The 19,770-nt window shown below is 39.8% G+C and overlaps 1 protein-coding gene across 3 annotated transcripts in view; it reads right to left on the bottom strand.

Moving 5' to 3' along the window:
- Window positions 1-19,770, bottom strand: part of CLCN5 (chloride voltage-gated channel 5) — a 135,018-nt gene that overhangs the window by 13,489 nt on the left and 101,759 nt on the right. For all 3 annotated transcript variants that reach the window (XM_052663229.1, XM_052663230.1, XM_052663228.1), the window contains 3 exons: window positions 9,241-9,392; window positions 5,938-6,037; window positions 1,465-1,652 (listed from right to left, as the gene is read on the bottom strand). In XM_052663229.1, coding sequence (XP_052519189.1) covers window positions 1,465-1,652; window positions 5,938-6,037; window positions 9,241-9,392 — 440 coding nt within the window. The remainder of the gene's footprint in view (window positions 1-1,464; window positions 1,653-5,937; window positions 6,038-9,240; window positions 9,393-19,770) is intronic.

Below are 19,770 nucleotides of genomic sequence, written 5' to 3'. Positions count from 1 at the left end.
GGAACCTAGCAGACTACAGACCATAGGGTTCCAAAGAGTCAGTCACAACTGAAGCAACTTAGCACAAATGCACACACACTTATGTCATGACTGGGGGAGGCTGGGTGAAGGGTATGGGAACCTTCTCGTACCTTGCTTTGCAACTTCCTGGGAATCTATAACTACTTCAAAAATGAAAGAGTTTTAAAAAATCAAGGGAATCACACACACACACACACACACACACACACACACACACACACACACAGACTCATGCTAAATTCCAGGGCTTCTCAAACTTTTCTCCATCCGAGAGGATGGGGGTGGGGTACCCAGACAGGAGCAGAGCTGAAATAGAGATTCTGTTTTATCTTAAACATGGAAATCCTTCATTCCTTTATAACAACTGTTTACATTTAATTTTTTTAAAAAAATTTCTTCCAAATACTTGGGAAACACTGATACTCTGGGGAGGCACACAGCACATATGCTGAGGTTTCACATACCCTCCAGTATGCTGACCTTAACCCGGTTTGAGAACCACAAACATAAACTTCTCACACGTATAGTATGCAGTTAATCCTCTAATTGACCTCTTTCACAAGCCAATATGCATAGTCAGATATGTACATAAATACTCTTATTTCTGACATTTATTTTCTTACCCTTCTTTTGCCTTGACTGAGTCTAGGGGGGTGGTGTGCCCTTCAAATTGTTTGTGGACCAAGTAGGTATGAAAATACATTTTAAAAGTACAAACAACTATTCCAGTCTTGTCCTTCTCACTTTCCTAACACAGTAGATGAGGAGTGAGCTGAGACGGTACCTGTTTTAGAAGTACCTGTGTAGAAGCCAGAGTGGAATTGGGAGTTGAGAGTTATTTCATGCACTTTTGTGTTCAGTAGGAGAGATCTAACACACAGATCAAGTAGTAAGAGAAAGGTAAGGAATGAAAAACAAAGTTACTTTTATATCCAAAATGATTTGCTAGAAGACAAGGACAAATAAAATTTTAATTTCAAAAGGGGGCCATGAACAATTTTATTCCTGGGTTTCTGCTATTTTGCTAAGGAATATATTTTTTTTAATGTTCTAATACAATGCTCAGGGAAAATCTGCTTAAACACATTTTTAACCCATTCCATCTTTTGTTAGAAATTATAGCTTATCTGTTGGTTGACTATGGCATTTCTACGGAAATTACTAGAGAAAGATTCAGTCACACCGTGTACTAAGAAGAAACACGGTTTGTTAAAAATACGCAAAAAAAATTATTTTGTTGTATAAGCATCAAACTCCACATGTCAGAAGATAGAGAAACAACGCCGCACTTAAACCACAGAGAAAGGCAGCTGGCACTGGTTCCCCTTTTCCTGAAAAGGAAAGTAAAGGAAGATTCCACAACTGGCACGAGGACAGTATAAGAAATGAAGTAAATGTAAGAATGATTAAGTCAGCAATTCAGAGATCTTCACCATGTGTTACCTCATTTGTGCTGATAATAAGCTGGGACCAGCTATTCCACTCTGGGCATTTGTCTCTATTTTCAAAGGTGACATGGTTGGAGTTCCAGCAACAGTGTTCATGGTTAAACCAGATTCCTGATGTGCATATACCTTCTTTTAAATCTGTCATCCAGTGAGCAGAGATGTCTATCAAGCCAGCTAGGGAACCTGATTTGAGGGAAGCGAAGGAAAGGTTACGGTTGTAAGAGAAAATAAGGGAAAAAGGAATCACAATAATGGACAAGTATACACATTTTCATTCTGTTTGCAATCTCCTTCTGCGACCTGATTGTCTGCTTACTTCTTACCTATTATCTCTGATAGATTTTACCTGTTTCAAATGCCTGTTCAAGAGGGGAAAAAAGCATTGTCTACACTAAACACTGTGTCTGCAGAATTTCTATATGGGAAACTTAGAAGAGAGCAAAGTGGTTGGGTTGGGGGTGAGGAGTGAGTGGATTTGCCTTTTAGCTGCCTCACCTGGCAAAGACTCTGCTTTGACTGAGAGTTGATGAAGACTGATCCATAAAGTCAAGTTTATTAAAGATTGTTTTATTCTCACTTTATACATAAGACTGAGAAAACGTGAACTGCCCATGTTGACGAATATTATATGGCATGTATTTGAGATGGCTTGATGGGGGCAGTTGATGAAGACTATGAGGAGAAGGGCTCAGTCTTAATACTGATTTGGCACCAGGAACGAGGGAATTTGAGCAATGGCAGGAAAGCATTCTAGGCTAAGGGAATGGAATTTATAAAAGCAGAAATTGTGATGTACATGGGAGATGAGATGAAGCTATAGCCAGGCTGAAGCCTCCTGAGCCTAGGGCATGAACTGGTTTTCTCAGTGAGAAGAAGCAAAAAATATTTTATATAGATCATTCCTCAAAGAAAATTATGAGCATGATTATGAGGATTATGAGGATTCGTGCACTATGGCTAATAGACTGATAGGGTTAAGAGAGTTATAATACTTTCAATTCTGGCCTTCTCATCATTTCTGTTATGCAGATGAAGAAACACTGGAATAAAGAAATTAAATGGTTTAGAATCGTGCTTTAGGGAAATAGCAAAGACATCATAAAATTCACAGCCCCTGAATTCCCAGACTGTTCCTGCATTCAGACACACTGCTTCTATTGTTGCTCTCCAATGCTTAAAAACAAAATACCCTGTGTGTATGAGGGGAAGGAAAATATTCACTGACCACCTAGTGACAAGACATACATTAAAAAGTTGAGGATATTACGCCTATGTTCCAACAGGCTGGAGGCTATACCGTGTGTATGTTTTGGTAGGTGCTAAGAGTGTTAATACAGGTTATTTACACACTTGAACAACCTAGTCAAATCTGACAAACTGTTTGGACCTACTCTCGGCTACTCCAGCCCCCATCGTCTCTTCCTTCTAAACCCTATTGCACTTATTGCCTGAATTCAGAAAACTAAGTGATGTTAAAGAGTTTGGCTAATTCTCTGGTTGTTTCATGTGTGTACGTCTTATTCTACCTAACCCTGGTACCCTGCATCCTATCCTCCCTTCTATGTCTCCCTCTTCTTTTCCCAGTTGGTTTCTTCCCTGGTTACAAATTTTAGCAGGTTTCCCCTACCCTAAAGAATGCAGTGCTTCCAGCTGTCCATGCTATCATTTCATGCTTCTGTCCCTGCTCTCCTTCCAATGACCACCCAGTAGCTCCGAAACTTCTACAGTGGTTGCCTCCCCTTGAAGTCTGGCTCCTGGGACTCCCTGATGGTCCAGTGGTTAGGCTTGGTGCTTTCACTGCCAGGGCCCAGGTTCAATCCTTGGTCCAGGAGCTAAGATCGGGCATGCCACTAGGTGCAGTCAAAAAAAAAAAAATCTGGCTACTAATATTTATCTAAGATTTTTTTCAAGGTCACCTGTATCCTCCTAACTGCCAAACTATATAACCCTTTCTCAGCCCCCTTCCTTCTCTTCAGCCTCTGTGTAATATTTGACATTACAGCCCACTCAGTCTATTATGAGCCAGCTCTAAACTGTCCAGACCATATTCTCTCTTCTGTACGAGCCAGAGAATGTGCAGCATTAACACCCTAGACCATGGGTTGGAAAACTATGGCCCGAGGGTCAAATCCACCTCTGCATTTTTAAATAAAGCTTTTCTTGGTCACAGTCCAGTTTGTTTGTGTACCTACTATCTATGGCCACATTTGTGTTATAGAGACCATTTGGCCCACAAATCCTAAAATACTTAGTCTGGCTCTTTACAGAAAAAGCTTGCTGACCCCTGGCCCAGAAATAATCTTTGAAAACTCTGTTATGAATGAACAGTTTCTCATTTGCTGTGATTTTTTTTTTTTAGCAAATGGACCTGCAGAGATTTAACTAACGTAGAAAACACAGGATAGTCACCAGATTTGGCTGTAACACACGAGCTGTTACCAAAGCACACAGAATGAATCATATAACAAACCGGATTTACTATGTGGTAGCCTGATGCCTCAAAAGTATCTGGGGGTAAACAAGCCTACTGGATCTTAGTTTCCTATCCCATGACAAAGAAACAAGGGGTGGGATAGTGGAGAGTTAGTGTCTATGCATTCGAGAGGCAAGGGCAATGCCACAGCGTTCAAGAAAAATGGGGGTGTTTTATGTAAACAATGTGGCACATGGTGAACATCCCCTGCATGTCCCCCCGAGGAGCCCACTGACGGGAGATCGGGAGATGGGGCTGCGGGGTGCTATGACAGAATGGCAGCAGCTCCCACTAGCTGCTGTGATCATTTTATATGCCACGGCTCATGAATTATCTCTAAGTAACAGGAGCTTGTGAACAACTGGGTGCTGTGCTGAGTGCTATACATGTTGTACTTCATTTAATTCTCACAACAAACTTGCAAAATAGGTACTTTTATTATCCCTATTTTACAAGTCAGTCAACTAAAGCTTTCAAGGGTTAAGAAACCTGCCTAAAGTCACAAAACTAGCGATTGGTAGGGCTGGGATTCAAACCCAAGAAGCCACAAACTAGAGCCTATGCTGTTAACTACCATTCCATCCCAACCACCTCCTGATTTCCCACCTAACTTCTATTTTAGCTCATTATTCCTAGTCTTCCTAGACCCATTTTTTTTTAATGCCATGGGAATATAAATCTCAGCATTTCTGCCTGGTATTCTTGGTTTTCTGCTGCCGCCACAGGAGGGGAAGCCTGCTTAGGGACCTGTTTTGAAGCTGTATTGCAAAGCAAGTATACTATTCCTACTGCTGTTGCTGCTAAGTCGCTTCAGTTGTGTCCGACTCTGTGCGACGCCATAGATGGCAGCCCACCAGGCTCCACCATCCCTGGGATTCCCCAGGCAAGAATATTTGAGTGGGTTGCCATTTCCTTCTCCAATGCATGAAAGTAAAGAGTGAAAGTGAAGTCGCTCAGTTGTGTCCAACTCCAGCGACCCCATGGACTGCAGCCTACCAGGCTCCTCCGTCCATGGGATTTCCCAGGCAAGAGTACTGGAGTGGGATGCCATTGCCTTCTCCGATACTATTCCTAGATAGACCATATAGTTGAGTGGCTTAGGAGCTTGATGGAGAAGGCAGGAAAAGGTAGTACCATCCCAGTACTCAACCACCATGAAAGAATAAGAGTGTAGGCCCCTTAAGGGTATGAGTCATGTCCTACATATTTTAACCCTAAATGAAGAGAGAAGATATTTAAGAAGTAACTACAAAAATCTTTCAAGAAGTCCTCTTCTACATCTTCTTTCCTAAATCCAACGTGAAAGAAGGCGAAAGTTTTAGTCACTCAGTCATGTCTGACTCTTTTGCAACCCCATGGACTATCACCCACCAGGCTCCTCTGTCCATAGGATTCTCCAGGCAAGAATACTAGAGTGGGTAGCCATGCACTCCTCCAGGGGATCTTCCTGACCCAGGGATCGAACCCAGGTCTCTTGCATTAGAGGCAGGTTCTTTACCCATGTGGGATATGTTAAAAAAAACAACTGGGAATTCCCTGGTGGTCCGGTGGTCAGGACTTGATGCTTTCACTGCCAGGGCATGGGTTCAATCCCTGGTCAGAGATCAAGATCCTGCCAGTCACAGAGTTGCTCCCACCCCTCCCCCGGCAAAATGAAAACAACAAAATAAAAACCCCATCTCCAACAGAAAGGTTCTTCCTCAAGATAAGCTCCAAAAGTCAGGGCTAACAGCACCTTAAGATGGATACAATATTTTACAGTATACAAATACACTTAAATGTGTTTCCTTATTTAATCTCATTTATTTAATGAAGGAGATGAGGTATCAATACCTCTTTACAGTTGAGGTCATCAAGCTTCCAAAAGGTCCATGAGTGATTTCTTTCATGTAGGAAAACAATAAGGCACAGCATTCAATTCAGTTCATGACTTGGGGAACGGGCACACCACAATTTTAGGAAATCTGTTTAGAAAGTTAACATGGTTTACCATACCTGATAAAAGCCCAATAAGTAGCATCAACAACCAGCCAGAAAAAGCATCGCTCACACTGTGAATTAAGGCCCATGTTGATTCTTTGCTTTTGTTGGTAATCTAGGGAGAAATGAGAAAACATTGATAGATTTTACACACACCCTTGCTTTTTCACATCAAAATGTGCAATAAAGAAACACAAAGACAAACCTATTGATTAGGAGACCAATTTAGAGTTACTTCTCAAATCTTTGGCTGAACCAAAGTCACCAAGAACTTTGAGGTTTATTGAACCTTGTTTTACCAAACCCCACCTTTATCTCCAGTATTGCAATGCCTGCAAGTACCTTATTCAAGGCTTCCCTATTTAGTAGCTAATTTCTTTTGTTTTTAATAAGGCCTTTGTCTTTTATTTATTATTTCTGGCTACACTGGGTCTCTGTTGTTGCACATAGACTTTCTTTAGTTGTGGTGAGCAGGGGCTACTCTTTGTTGCAGTGTGCAAGCTTCTCACTGCAGCGGCTTCTCTTGTTGCAGAGTAGAGACTCCAGGCATGAAGGCTCCATAGTTATGGCACATGTGCTGAGTTGCCCCATGACATGTGGGATCTTCTTGGAGCAGGGATCGAACCCATGTCCCCTGCATTGGCTGGCGAATTCTTAACCACTGGACCACCAGAGAAGCCTTCTAGAGATTGTTTTGTTGTTGTTGGCTGTGCTAGGTCTTCACTGCTGCTCAGGTTTTTCTCTAGTTGTGGATAGCAGGGCCTACTCTCTAGTTGTGCTGAATGGGCTTCTCACTGTGGTGGCTTCTCTTGTTCTGTATTATGGGCTCTATGGTGCCTGGGCTTCAACAGTTGCAGCACGTGGGCTCAGCAGTTGCAGTTCCCAGGCTCCAGAGCACACGCTCAACAGTTGTGGCACACAGACTTACGGGCTTAGTTTAGTTGCTCCTTGGCTTGTGGGATCTTCCCGGATCAGAAATTGAACACATGTCTCCTGCATTGGCAGGCAGATTCTTTACCACTAAGCCACCAGGGAAGCCCCTTAGCTGCTAATTTCTTATAACATCAACCTGTTTTGCTTACTGTAGTGGTCTCCTTCTGGCCTGGACAGCAGATAGTCCAAAAATGGTCTCACAGAAAATAGTCTGATTGTTTTTCAAAGAATAAATAAATATGGGCTTATTTGAGTGGTGAAAATACAATCTGAAGTTTACTACATGGGGCTGTAATTCAGGTCAGGTAAATTCTAGGACTTGATACCACAAACCCCTAACTGTACAGTGATTATAGTTCCTAAATGATATTAGGGATGATCTCTTTCATTTTCAAAAACCTGCTGGGAATATCTGCAGCTATCAAGAGGTACACAAATTTTTACCTTTTTAGGCCCTAGCCTTGTCAATTGAGCTCTTCAGTGCTCACATTTCAAAACCAAGCATTCTGACAACTTTGGCATTAGTACTTCTCCTTTCTCTGCTTCTATTTCTTATCTTTGAAATGGAAAGTGAGCTACCCCATCTTGATCTGCAGCTACATCACGAGTAATAAATTATTGTGTGCATGTGCTGTGCTGTGCTTAGTTGCTCAGTCATGTTCGACTCTTTGCAACCCCATGGACTGTAGCCTGCCAGGCTCCTCTGTCCGTGGGGTTCTCCAAGCAAGAACACTGGAGTGGGTTGCCATTTCTTCCTCCAGGGGATCGTCCCAACCCAGGGATAGAACTTGTGCCTCCTGCATCTCCCTGCATTAGCAGGCAGATGTTAAAAGCACTTTAAAATTTCATTTAGACTCATGACTTTAAGTTTCCAATTGAAATGCTGAAAGTAGATGAGGTGACACTTTTCCCTGACAGTGTTTCCATTCAGATGATGAACAGCTAATGCTTAAAAAAGGTCTCCTTGAACATTTGATAAACACATTTCAATTGATTCTGAATTATTATTATTTGATATAATGTGTCTCAGATACAACCATATTGATATAATGGGAAATGTGCTCTTGTCATATCACAGGTGGCTTTCCCAATCTGAGTAACATGCTGAATAAGCAAATGATGACAAACTAAACTCTGAATTAAAAAAAAAAAAAACTCTGAATTATATAGAGAAAAAAATTCTAAGGCTATAAAACTATATTTTAAAGTCTGCCTGATGAATTAATATAATAGAAAGAATATATGGATATGTTCCCAAATAGCATGAATCTTATTAAAAAACAAAATGTTTTATAGAGATCACCTTTTTGAGTTAGGAGAAGAAAACTCGGTGGGATTATCACAAATCTAAGGATTACAAAGAAATTCCTCAAAACCTGTACCTGGGACAATCCTGGGCTCAGGTGGTCATGAGAAAAGCAGTTAGGAGCCAGGAAAGGAATGAAAAGTGACCTGAACCTGACGGCTCAGGAGAGTCACTCAGGTCTGAGAGGAGGAAATCAGGAACTCAGGAGAAAATGGAGTCAACTTAAAAAGCAAATTTTAAATTTGGACTCAAAGCAGAAATAGTAAGAAAGAAAAAAAATTATCATACCTACTGTTGGTTGGAGACATGTTCCCCATTGAATCAGGATGATGGGGGCTGAGGCCCCCTACCTTTTGAATAAGCTCTCCACATGCTCCTGACTGAGACTAGAAATTGTGATTCCCTGATTTAAATGATACTCAGCAGTAAGTTAAAGGCAAATGACCTTGGTGGGCTACTCTGAGAAGTCTTCACATTACTTTGAAAAGACAAAAGTAGGGAGGTTCTCTTCTCATATTCAAAACAAAACTGAGCCATAGCTCTAAGTACTTCTATTAACTATCATACTAAATTAATGTCATTGATTTGAGTTTGATTGGTCTTGCCGTTTTTTTTTAGTTGAGTGAGTAAATGTGCTTTGGTTTTATACTTGTAAAAGAGCTATAATCACAGGTTTATCCTGTAAGCTTCAGTAAACACTCTTTTCCTTTAAAAAGAGTCCACTTACTTTTCTTAGTTGTAAAAATTCTGCTTCAAGGGAAAACCATAAAGAAAGATGAGATGGGGAAGAAAGATTTTTGAAATTTATTTTGGTCCCTCCCACCAACTGTTTTCACCCTTTTACATAGGCATTTACACCCAATGATCCTTTTTAACCACTCACTATAGGAAGATAAATCACTAAATATAAATTATTTTCAAGATGCCTTAAAAATAAAAATAAAATAAAACCCTACATGGCCAACAGAAAATAAATTCAGCCACATCCAGGGTAGAGGGTTATATATGTAAAGAATATATATTTTCAACTTCTTCTGATGTTTCCTAACACTCAGCTCACAAAGCATCTTTTGTCTTACCTCTCGGTGCCTATCCCGGTCTCGAGACTTCTCTCTCACCCAATCAATTGTATTGAAATCATCATAGGTCCCCACACCAGGGATTGGCTCCTCCAAGAAGTCCATTATCCTATTTGAAGAACCTATTCCTCCACCATTGTATGACCTATTCTCTGGATTGAACAGAAAGAAGATATTAGTAATACAGACACTCTGGACGTTTTTAATACCTTTTTTTTGAGCACCAGGAGGTGAGCCCTGAAACTATCAGATGACTAGTTAGGGTATGTTGATAAAGCAGAATGATCACCTGGCAGGAACATCCTTCACATTCAGAGGTTTTTGTGGCTTAGGCACAAAATGATGAGCGTCTCGAGGCAGTGTGAATGGAAAGGGACAGATGAGAACGACAGTACAAAGGGAGAACGGACAGGAGTTGAAATACAGGGTAAAAGGATGTATGAAACAAAAGACAAGAGCTTGGAGCAGTTTAGATATTTCAGTTTATGTTTGGGGAGGAAGACAAAAGGGTCAAAGGTTTTTGCAGACAAATTACATCAGAAGCCATTTTATTAATGCATTTACAAGGCAGTAATTCAATCCTCAGAGGTGGCTTTTGCCTGAGTAGGGACTCCAAAGAAAGCATGTGGGTCTCTTCCAGAGTTAAGCTGGCTGGAATGTACATATTTCACTTCCCATGGATATAAGACTTTGATCCTTGATGTCATGGGCCTGTGGAAACTTTTACTGAGTATGCCAGGACAGTCTAAGATTTCCAAGTAGAGATTTAAAGAAAAGTGCATGGCTCAGAAATGACAGGTCCCTCCCTGATCCTTCAACTGAAAGAAACATATCCATTTGGCCAACAATCACATTTACCTGCTTCATTTTTAGCACTTCTACTATAATAACTTAAGCAAATGCTTTATCTTCCTTTCTAGACTAGAAGCTCTTTGAGGGTAGCCCTATCTCTGATTCACCATTGCCTTCTCCAGTGTCTAGCACACAGCCACAACCCAGTAAATATCAGGTGAGCCCAAGTTTGTCTAGAACTGTTGGGATGAGGGAGGAGTATTTAAACTCAGAAGTGGCACTTACACAAGGTTACTTAGTATTACTTAACAAACTTATTCACAATATTTCCACAATCCTCTGGTAGAACAAAATTTCACTATTGAACACAAAATGTAAAACTGTATTCAGGAATGCATGCAAATGCACACTGAGGAAAAATGCAGAGTAATGCCATCAATGAACTCAACCAGCCACAGCTCACATTTGCAACACCAACCTTGGCAGGGACAAAGCTATATCCAGACTGTTTGATGATAAGTTCCTCTGCAGAGAAGGCTAAAGTGGGTCCAAGCTGAACTTGTCTCCCCCCAGCGACATCCTCAGCTTCACTCTCAACTCCTAACAGACAATTTGAGCGCTCTCAAAGGACAAGTTTGAATTAACACCCAAGTTGCACCTGGTTTACAAATTTTAAGTCTTCCAAAGACCTAGTTCAGCATACCTTTCACAAACAAGGCACAGCTGAAAGGAAAAGCTCTGCAGAATCCAAATCACAGTAAGAGTGGGGGTGAGGTGGGGTGGAGTGGAGGAGGTGAACAAGTTAATCTTAAAACCCCTAACCAAAGTCCTTTCCGTATCTTCAAGCATACCTGACCATGAAATGGTTGGCTGCTGAATCACCAGCTCAGCATTTCCTATCATGTCAGTGGCATACTGATAAAGATGAATGCTGGTGTGTTGTCTGAGAGATTGGAGGGAAACAGCCAGCTGGGAAAGGAGGGCAGAAAGAGGCTCATGTATGTGGGGCAGGAGGGAACCAAGCTCTTTCAATTCTCAAGACAAATGCTGACATGAACACAGGACACCAACCAACCAGAAACTGACTTTTTCAAGCAGGTTAATGCTTCAATTGAATTTGCTCTGGTTTAAGTGTGCTCCTTTCAGGAGAAATTTTCAAAGGATTTTGTGAAACTGATTTTTAAAAAGCTTCTACTAGATATCTAAGGTTACACTAGGTATCAAATGAGGCCCCCAGTTCAAAGGATATTAAGACAAAATGAAGATCTGCAACAGCTTCCTAACGGGAAAGAAAAAATCCTATTACATCACTGGGTAACATGAGTACTGAATCATCCTTCTTTGTAGATAGTCTATTATAAACGCAAATTGTCAGGCAGCTCGGAAAGAGCAGGCAGTGATTAGAATCCGACAACAGACTGCTTGTGATTCTCCAGACCCCCTTCTCCCTGGGGTCATGCTTTGGTCCTTGGCCAGGCTCAAGCCTGCTTACCTTCAATCACAGCTTTCTTTTTTTCTGCCTCAAAGAAGAAATAACCTTGGCAGCCCGCATTTCCTCATTTAGGTTGAGGAGCTTTTACAGAAGGAGCCCCGGTCTGAACTGCTTTAGAAGGGCACTTGCTGTATTCTCTGCCTTTCACAGGAACAAACACCACCTAAAGAACCACCAATGTTCCCTGGCGGTCAGAATGTGATGTCACTGTTGGAATCACGTGACCAGACCCTTGGACCAGCCTTGGAGAAAGAAGATTTTTAACCAAGCACAGAAGCCTTAAAGATGTAGTCTCATCTAAACAAATGTCATCCAACCAGAGGCAGTCAGGTCAGTTCAGAAAACTGGGATTCAGACAAATTTAAGGTTTTCAGACCTCATTCAGCAGAAAATCTAAGAAGGCAAAGTATAAACATCAGAAAGCATTTAAAGTTACAGGGATTTTAAATATTTTTAAAAGGGGGAGGGAGAGAGAGACAGGCAAATATGGAAAGGCTTTTTTTAATGTACTGGATACCAGTAACACAGATAAAAATCTCACCATAGTAACGAGCTAAATTAGTGAAATGAATGAAAGATGCCAGACACAAGAGAGCACATAACATGATTTTATTCATGTAAGTTCAAAGAGAGACAAACCTAAGTTATATGGTTTTAGGATACCCATGTAAGTGACTACATTATAAGGGGAAACAAGAAAATGCCAAAAGTAAAGACAGTAGCTGACTAGGGAGAGAGGGGAGTCACCTTCTGGATGGAGCACATGGTGAAGGTTGGGCTTTGGGAAGGCTGGCAATTTTTCTTAATCTGGGCAGGGGTTACCTGAGTATTCACATTATGATTATTCTTTAAACTGTATATACAGAGCTTATGTCTTTCTATAGAGAAAATTATGAAAAACTGAACCATATATGAACTTAGCATACAAAGTCAGGTCTTTAATACCTCCTGCTGCTAAGTCACTTCAGTCGTGTCCGACTGTGCAACCCGAGACGGCAGCCCACCGGGCTCCCCCGTCCCTGGGATTCTCCAGGCAAGAACACTGGAGTGGGTTGCCATTTCCTTCTCCAATATATATATCAATAATACCTCCTAGTAACTTTGAAAACTCAGAAGGCAGTCAAGAAAATGAGTTGTTTCTTAGCAGTAGTGCTCTACATATAGGTAACACTGATATATATATAGAAAAGTTAAGAGAGTAAATCTTAAGCGTTCTCATCATAAGGAGAAAACTTTTTCTTCCCTTCTTTCTTTTCCTTTTCTTTTATCTATATGAGATGGGCTTCCCTGGTGGCTCAGATGGTAAAGAATCTGCCTGCAATGCAGGTAGACCCAGGTTTGATCCCTGGGTTGGGAAGATCCCCTGGAGAAGGGAATGGCTACCCACTCCAGTATTCTTGCCTGGAGAATCTCATGCACAGAGGAGCCTGGTGGGCTACAGTCCATGGGGTCACAAAGACTCAGACATGACTTAGCGACTAAACAACAACATGAGAAGATGGATGTTAGTTGAACTCTTTGTCGTAATCATTTCACAATGTATGTAAATCAAAGCATCCTGCTCTATACCTTAAACTTATACAGTGATGTATGTCAATTATTTCTCAACAGAACTGGAGAAAAAGAAAAGAAAATTGCCATCTCCTAACCACCTAAGTGAATGCACAGAACAGCCTCTGTTAAACATTAATCTAGTCGGTGTGCTCCAATAATCATAGTGTGCTCCAACACTAAATATAGTGTTTCAAGATGTTGTGATTACTCTCATCAATTCTTAAGGCCTGATGAATCTTAAAATATCAATATAACAAAACCTTAGGAAATGTGAGGCACTTCATGGAACCTACATGCTTTTGGTCCAATCCATCACTATGACAGTATCTCAGTTCTTGATGAACTAACCTAGCACTGACAAGAAGTAAAATGAAGCGGCAACTGATAGTATTGTGGCAAAGAACTAACAAGTTTAAAAAGCAAAAGCTATGACTCAAGTGTGACTGTATTATACAATTATACTTTTAGAAAAGTATGTATTTCTTACTTAAAGAGGATGACAACCTCACAAGCCTCCTTCAAGGTTTTCTTTACTAAATGGGATTTTATCTGTAGTATCTGAAGACCACTACAAAATATATTCACTTATAATAAGACTCGCATTACCTTATTAGGTTATTTTACACTTTAACATACTAGGTTTTGGTACTTAAAAAAAATGTATAGATTTTCACTGTACGGTAACTGGATTGCATAACTAGTACCATGTCAATAACTTCTGGCAAAAGTTCATGTGTTTTGCAAATGCTCCATCAGTGCTTCTGCGGAGGAACTATTTTATTCCATGTAAATTTACCTCTTTTGAAAACTAGAGGACTGATACTATGACACAGTCCTCCTACTAAAATGAGATTTAATTACAATTCAGATTAAGAAATGAGGCACTGGATTTTCAGCAACGTGGTTGGCTCTAGATATTATCACACTAAGTGAAATAATGCAGAGAAAGACAAATGTTGTAGGATACCGCTTATATGCGGAATCTAAAAAATGATACAAATGAACTTATTTACAAAATAGAAACAGACTCACAGACATATAAAACAAACCTACAGTTACTAAAGAGGAAGGAAAGGGAGATAATTTAGGAGTTTGGGATTAGCAGATGAACACAACTATATATAAAATAGACAACCAACAAGGACCTACTGTATAGCATAGGAAACTATACTCAATATTTTGTAATAACCTATACGGGAAAAGAATATGAAAAGGAATATAGATATATTTAGTGTGTGTATATATATATTTAGTATATATATATATACTCTGCCAAATGTGTAATCTCTAGCACATGTTCCTTTATAAGGCTGTCAGGTGTAGGTCAATTACTATGGAAATAAGATGTATCTATATATATACACACACACTAAAATTACAAGGAGAATTGTTGTATTCAATTTTTGGCTGTAATTCATGCAATTGCTTTTTGTGATTTTTAGAAAAGGAGGCACCTGTGTTACTTTATTACTATAAAATTTTCCTAACCAACATTTGGTGAATTTTACTAGTCAGTCTACCTCACATTTTGTTTATGATTCTAAATTGTTTTAAGTTATGTCTACAGTAGTCTTGCCTGGAGAATCCCATGGACAGAGGAGCCTGGTGGGCTACAGTCCACGGGGTCGCAAAAAGTCAGACACGACTTCACTCACTCACTCATTCACAGTATGTTTTTATCCTTTAATTTGCTGGCTGCATTAAAATTCTCTCCCATCCTCCCCAAAATGTATAAATGAATCACTCTGCTGTATACCAGAAATTAACACAATATTATAAATCAACTATACTTCAATTAAAAAAATAAATGAGGCACTGGTATTCAGAACTTGACATTATATTTCTTTTACTGTTTTCTACCCCACTATTCCCTTCTCTGCCAAATGTGTAATCTCTAGCACATGTTCCTTTATACAGGCTGTCAGGTGTAGGTCAGTTACTATGGAAATAAGAGAAATCCTTACCAATTTTTAATGTATCCGATGATAAAACCACAACGATAAAGTTAATATTTGGGGACAGAGTTATTTTTGTGGAGCACAGATCTGACCAGATCATTTCCTGTTTCTAATATGTTAGTTGCTCCTACAACAAAGTTTTTAAAACTTTCAACATAGGAAGACCACTTAATGGGGATTTGACACAAGTATGGACTAGGAATTAGAAGATATTCATCATAATTTTTAGAATAGGAAAAAATACTTTAAGTGTATAATAAGGATGATAACAATACTACTACTTTTTAAGGTTGTATCAATGAGAGGGATGAAACTTACTCTTTCACAGAGGTATCTATATATGACTTGATGACAAATAGCTTAAGCTGTAGGTCTTATTCCACATCCAATTGGTCTATTTTCTTAGCATTTTTTTTTACTTAGTAGAAAGAAATATTAAATTCATAAAACTAAGTTATCAAGAATGAGTGTAGAAATGATTCCATTCTGGATCAACTACTGAGGTACAAACAGAGTAGCAAAATGCAAAACGCTTTTCAAAAAACAGTGGATTAAGACTTAAGCTTCTTTAGATAAACAAGGACCTACTGTATAACACAGGGAACTCTAGTCAATATCTTGTAATAACCTATAAGGGAAAATAATAATCTGAAAAAGTGTGTGTGTATATATATATGTGTATATATATATATATATATATATATATATATATATATATAAATGGAATCACTTTCCTGTACAACCTGAAATACTGTAAATCAACTATACTTCAATTTAAAAACGGTGATTTTTTTTAAAGTTAAGCTTCTGATGTGTAAATACTCTGCCAAGAAAAAAGGCAAAATTAAACAACAGCTCTAAATATCAAGATTGGGGTTCTTAGGCAAGTCTATATTCTTGTGTCTACACACACACACAAAGGTAAAACTTAGATAAGTTTTGAAGGCATAGTGTGCCATTCAACATAAGTTATATAAGAAATGGTTTAATGCTCTAGCAGGAAAATAATTCAAGTTAAAGTACATCTGGATCTCAAATGATAAAAGAAAGGTCCCCTAAAGTTTATCTGCATTGCTTGAGTCTGGGACAAAATGTACAGAAAACTAGTCAGAAAAAAAAAAGTCAACCTTGAAACAGCTTTCCTGGTAAGGTCTAAAAACTTAATTAATGGGTGTTTAAAAGCACACAGCTGAATAAGGAGGCATACAAATGAATGTATTTTGCTCATTTCCCTTTATGGAAACCACTTTCTAATATTTTCTAAAAATCACATGATGCTTAAAACTAGAAAACCCCTTAAGACACAAGAAAATAAATTCCAATTTGAAAATTAATGTTTATTTCAATCTCTAACCAATATGCCATTAGAAATTTCCTGGGGGAGCTGAACAGTAACTGATTAAGTGAATTAGTTAAACACTAACAGAAACACAAGGGGAAAGAGGATAGAAAGAAACCTTGTGCACCCTGACATACTGCTTTAGTGATAACCACACTGCATGTGGGCTCACTTATTGGCAGTAGCCTAAAGAAAGAAATAAGCACACAGAGAAATGGAGCAGGGCTATTTGTATGCATCAGAGGACTTGGAAAATAGTTGCATTTTAAGAATATATTTCAGTTTTTACATGGATATTTTGTATTTTTGCAAAGCTAAAAGCACATATACAAAAACAGTCAACATTCTACCTAACACACATCAGCAGATATTCATCCTGTGATTTTTAAAATTGTACCTTCATTCAACAGCAAGTAGTAAGAGTTTATTATGAGCCACTTCTCACTTTCATATCTGCACCCCTTTCCCTTCTTGTACTGGTTCATCTATTCCAGATCTCCCAACAAGCCATGAACTCTTTCACATTCAATTTACCTCTATGTTTGAGAATACATTTCAGTTGAAGCCTCAGTAATTAGTCAACATTTTTAGGACCTTTCTATCAATTTGCTTTCCCACTAACATATACCCACTAGTTGAAAAGCAAATATTAGTGAAGCAGCCCTCTCATCAAAGCCCTGGAGAGGGTCACAGGACTGTTATGCTTTAGTTTAGTTTGGCTCCTAGGGCACTTATTCAGGGTGACTAAGGAGATCCAACCAGTCCATTCTGAAGGAGATCAGCCCTGGGATTTCTTTGGAAGGAATGATGCTAAAGCTGAAACTCCAGTACTTTGGCCACCTCATGCGAAGAGTTGACTCATTGGAAAAGACTCTGATGCTGGGAGGGATTGGGGGCAGGAGGAGAAGGGGACGACAGAGGATGAGATGGCTGGATGGCATCACTGACTCGATGGACGTGAGTCTGAGTGAACTCCGGGAGTTGGTGATGGACAGGGAGGCCTGGCATGCTGCAGTTCATGGGGTCGCAAAGAGTCGGATACGACTGAGCGACTGAACTGAACTGAACTGATTTCCATTGACTGGGCTTCCCAGGTGGTACTAGTGGTAAAGTAACTTAGCAGGCACACATTCCATTGATACATATCTGTAACGCCATACTGGTTGTTACATAGTGAAATACCTCACTTTGTGAGAGGCTGTAGAGAGATAACCACTCTTTCCTAAGGACTCTCTTCCCCCACAACCATCCCCCAAAGGCTCCTGAACTTTCCCAGGACGCAGCAGCTGGAACACCAAGAGGCTCCGGGACATTCAACCTGTTGGCTCAGTGTCTGTGTTGTTCTGACGGTCACCCCTGCACCCATTTCAATTAAGGACTGACTGCCGAGAGCTGGGCTTCCCAGGTGGCGCTAGTGGTAAAGAATCCGCCCGCCTAATGCAGGAGACGTAAGAGACACAAGTTCAATCAGGTGTCGAGAGAGGTGGGCAATAGAACTGCAACAACAGTAACAAATATATATGTGCTATTAAAATAAAGTTTGAGGGTTACAAGGAGTATACAGGAAGATGGGGCATGGCAGAAAGGGATAGGAAAAAGGCTTTTGAGATAAGCATTTATCTAGATTCTAATACCACCTTCAGACTCCATGGCTCCCATTGGATACAGCTCTGTCCCCACAGGGTTGTAGACATTTGCTTGACAGTGTACCTTTTAAGCTTTCTATTCCCAGCCATCTGTTCTAATCTAGAAGCTCCCCCACCCAACTCACTTTCATTACCTGTGGAGCTAGGGTGCTAACTGCCAGAGTTACCAGTGTTTGGAAAAACAACTTGAGGAGCATGGTTTGGTACCTATAGACTCCCACTGTACAAAAAAAATGCAGAAATGGAAGTAGAGGGGCTAGGTTTGACAGCATTGCTGAGAGGGTTGTCCATATAAAGAAAATAACCTTCTGCTCCCTTACTTGCTCTTCATTCCTTCCTTCTCAACTTTATACTTTACAAGGGACTGACAAGAGGACTGGGAAATGTAATGGATAGGGAGATCTTGCTCTAAGAAGTACATTCCATGCCAGAGTATTGAGAAACCCTTTGGCTAGCACAAGCCTATGTAATTACTTATACTTATTATTTTAGAAGCAGCAACTCACCAGTTCCTCTGTACTGAGCCTACATTGGTTTCTTTCTATTAATCTCCAAAAGGAAGCTGAGGACAAGAGATAAGCAATCATTCTTTGGCAGGGTGAAAAACTTCAAGAGAGGAAAACAGCAAGTAGGAGATTCTTCCCAAACTCATGGGAATAGTGTGATGTTATGGACAAAGAAATTAATTAGGACTTCCAGTTAAGACCCCATGCTGCCAATGTAGGGGGCGCGGTTCGATCCCTAGTCAGGGAACTAAGATCTCACAAGGTATATGGAATACCCGAAACAAACAAAAATGAATTAAGCACACACATATATAATCTAGGAAATGCTCTTAAAGAAACACTTGGACCTGCGTACACCAACACATGCATGTTATTCACTACAGCACTGGAAACAATGAAAGAGTCCAGTAATGGGGGAATAGCACAAGGAAAGAAGCAGACTCATGTGTACTGAAACAGAAAAATCTCCCAAACTCACTATGTGAAAAAAGCTATTTACAAAATAATAAGTAGATTTTTAAAAATTGTGTCTCTGTGTTAACTGGATAGAAAAAGAATTGAAAGGGTCATAACTGAATTATTCTGAAGGGTTATCTCTGGAGTGGGAAGTCGGCAGTGAGGGGGAGGACTTTCACATGTTATATATGTGTGCACTGTTTGAATCTCTAACAGTGAGGTGTGTTTATGTGTTATGTGTGTTTCTAAAAAGAAAAATAACAATAATGCAGCTAGAAGATTAGAAACAGGACATCGCAAAGGAAAGACTTCTATTGTGAGAGGCAGACCATTGGGGTATTTGGAAACAAAACAGGCGACAGGTTTCAGACAACACCAGGAGAAATGTACCAGAAGGAAGATGGCTTACTAAATTTTTAAGTGAAAGTCAATGGGAAGAATAGTCTTCATGATCAGGCCTGTTGTCCAGCAGTAAGAAGATACAGATTCCAAGCCTAGCTCCATAACTCAGTAATTTTGTAACCCTGAGCAACTGCCTTCATCTCTGTGGCTTTAAGGTTCCCCATCTGTAAAATCAGGGTGTATTAACATGTATGATTTTTACAGTCCTTTCCCACCCTCATACTCATTATTTTAGCAATGATTATTTGTGGATCATTCATACATTGTGCTAAATGACTTCTGAGAAGACCTTAGCTTTGAAGAACTTCAAAGGTATTTTGATTGCATAGTTAGAGAATACTCTTCTAGCAAGATCATAAAATGGTACTAATCTTGGAAAAGTAAG

Source organism: Budorcas taxicolor, chromosome X (assembly GCF_023091745.1).
Source record: "Budorcas taxicolor isolate Tak-1 chromosome X, Takin1.1, whole genome shotgun sequence".
NCBI lineage: Eukaryota > Metazoa > Chordata > Mammalia > Artiodactyla > Bovidae > Budorcas > Budorcas taxicolor.
This window is presented reverse-complemented; position numbering and strand designations above follow the sequence as displayed.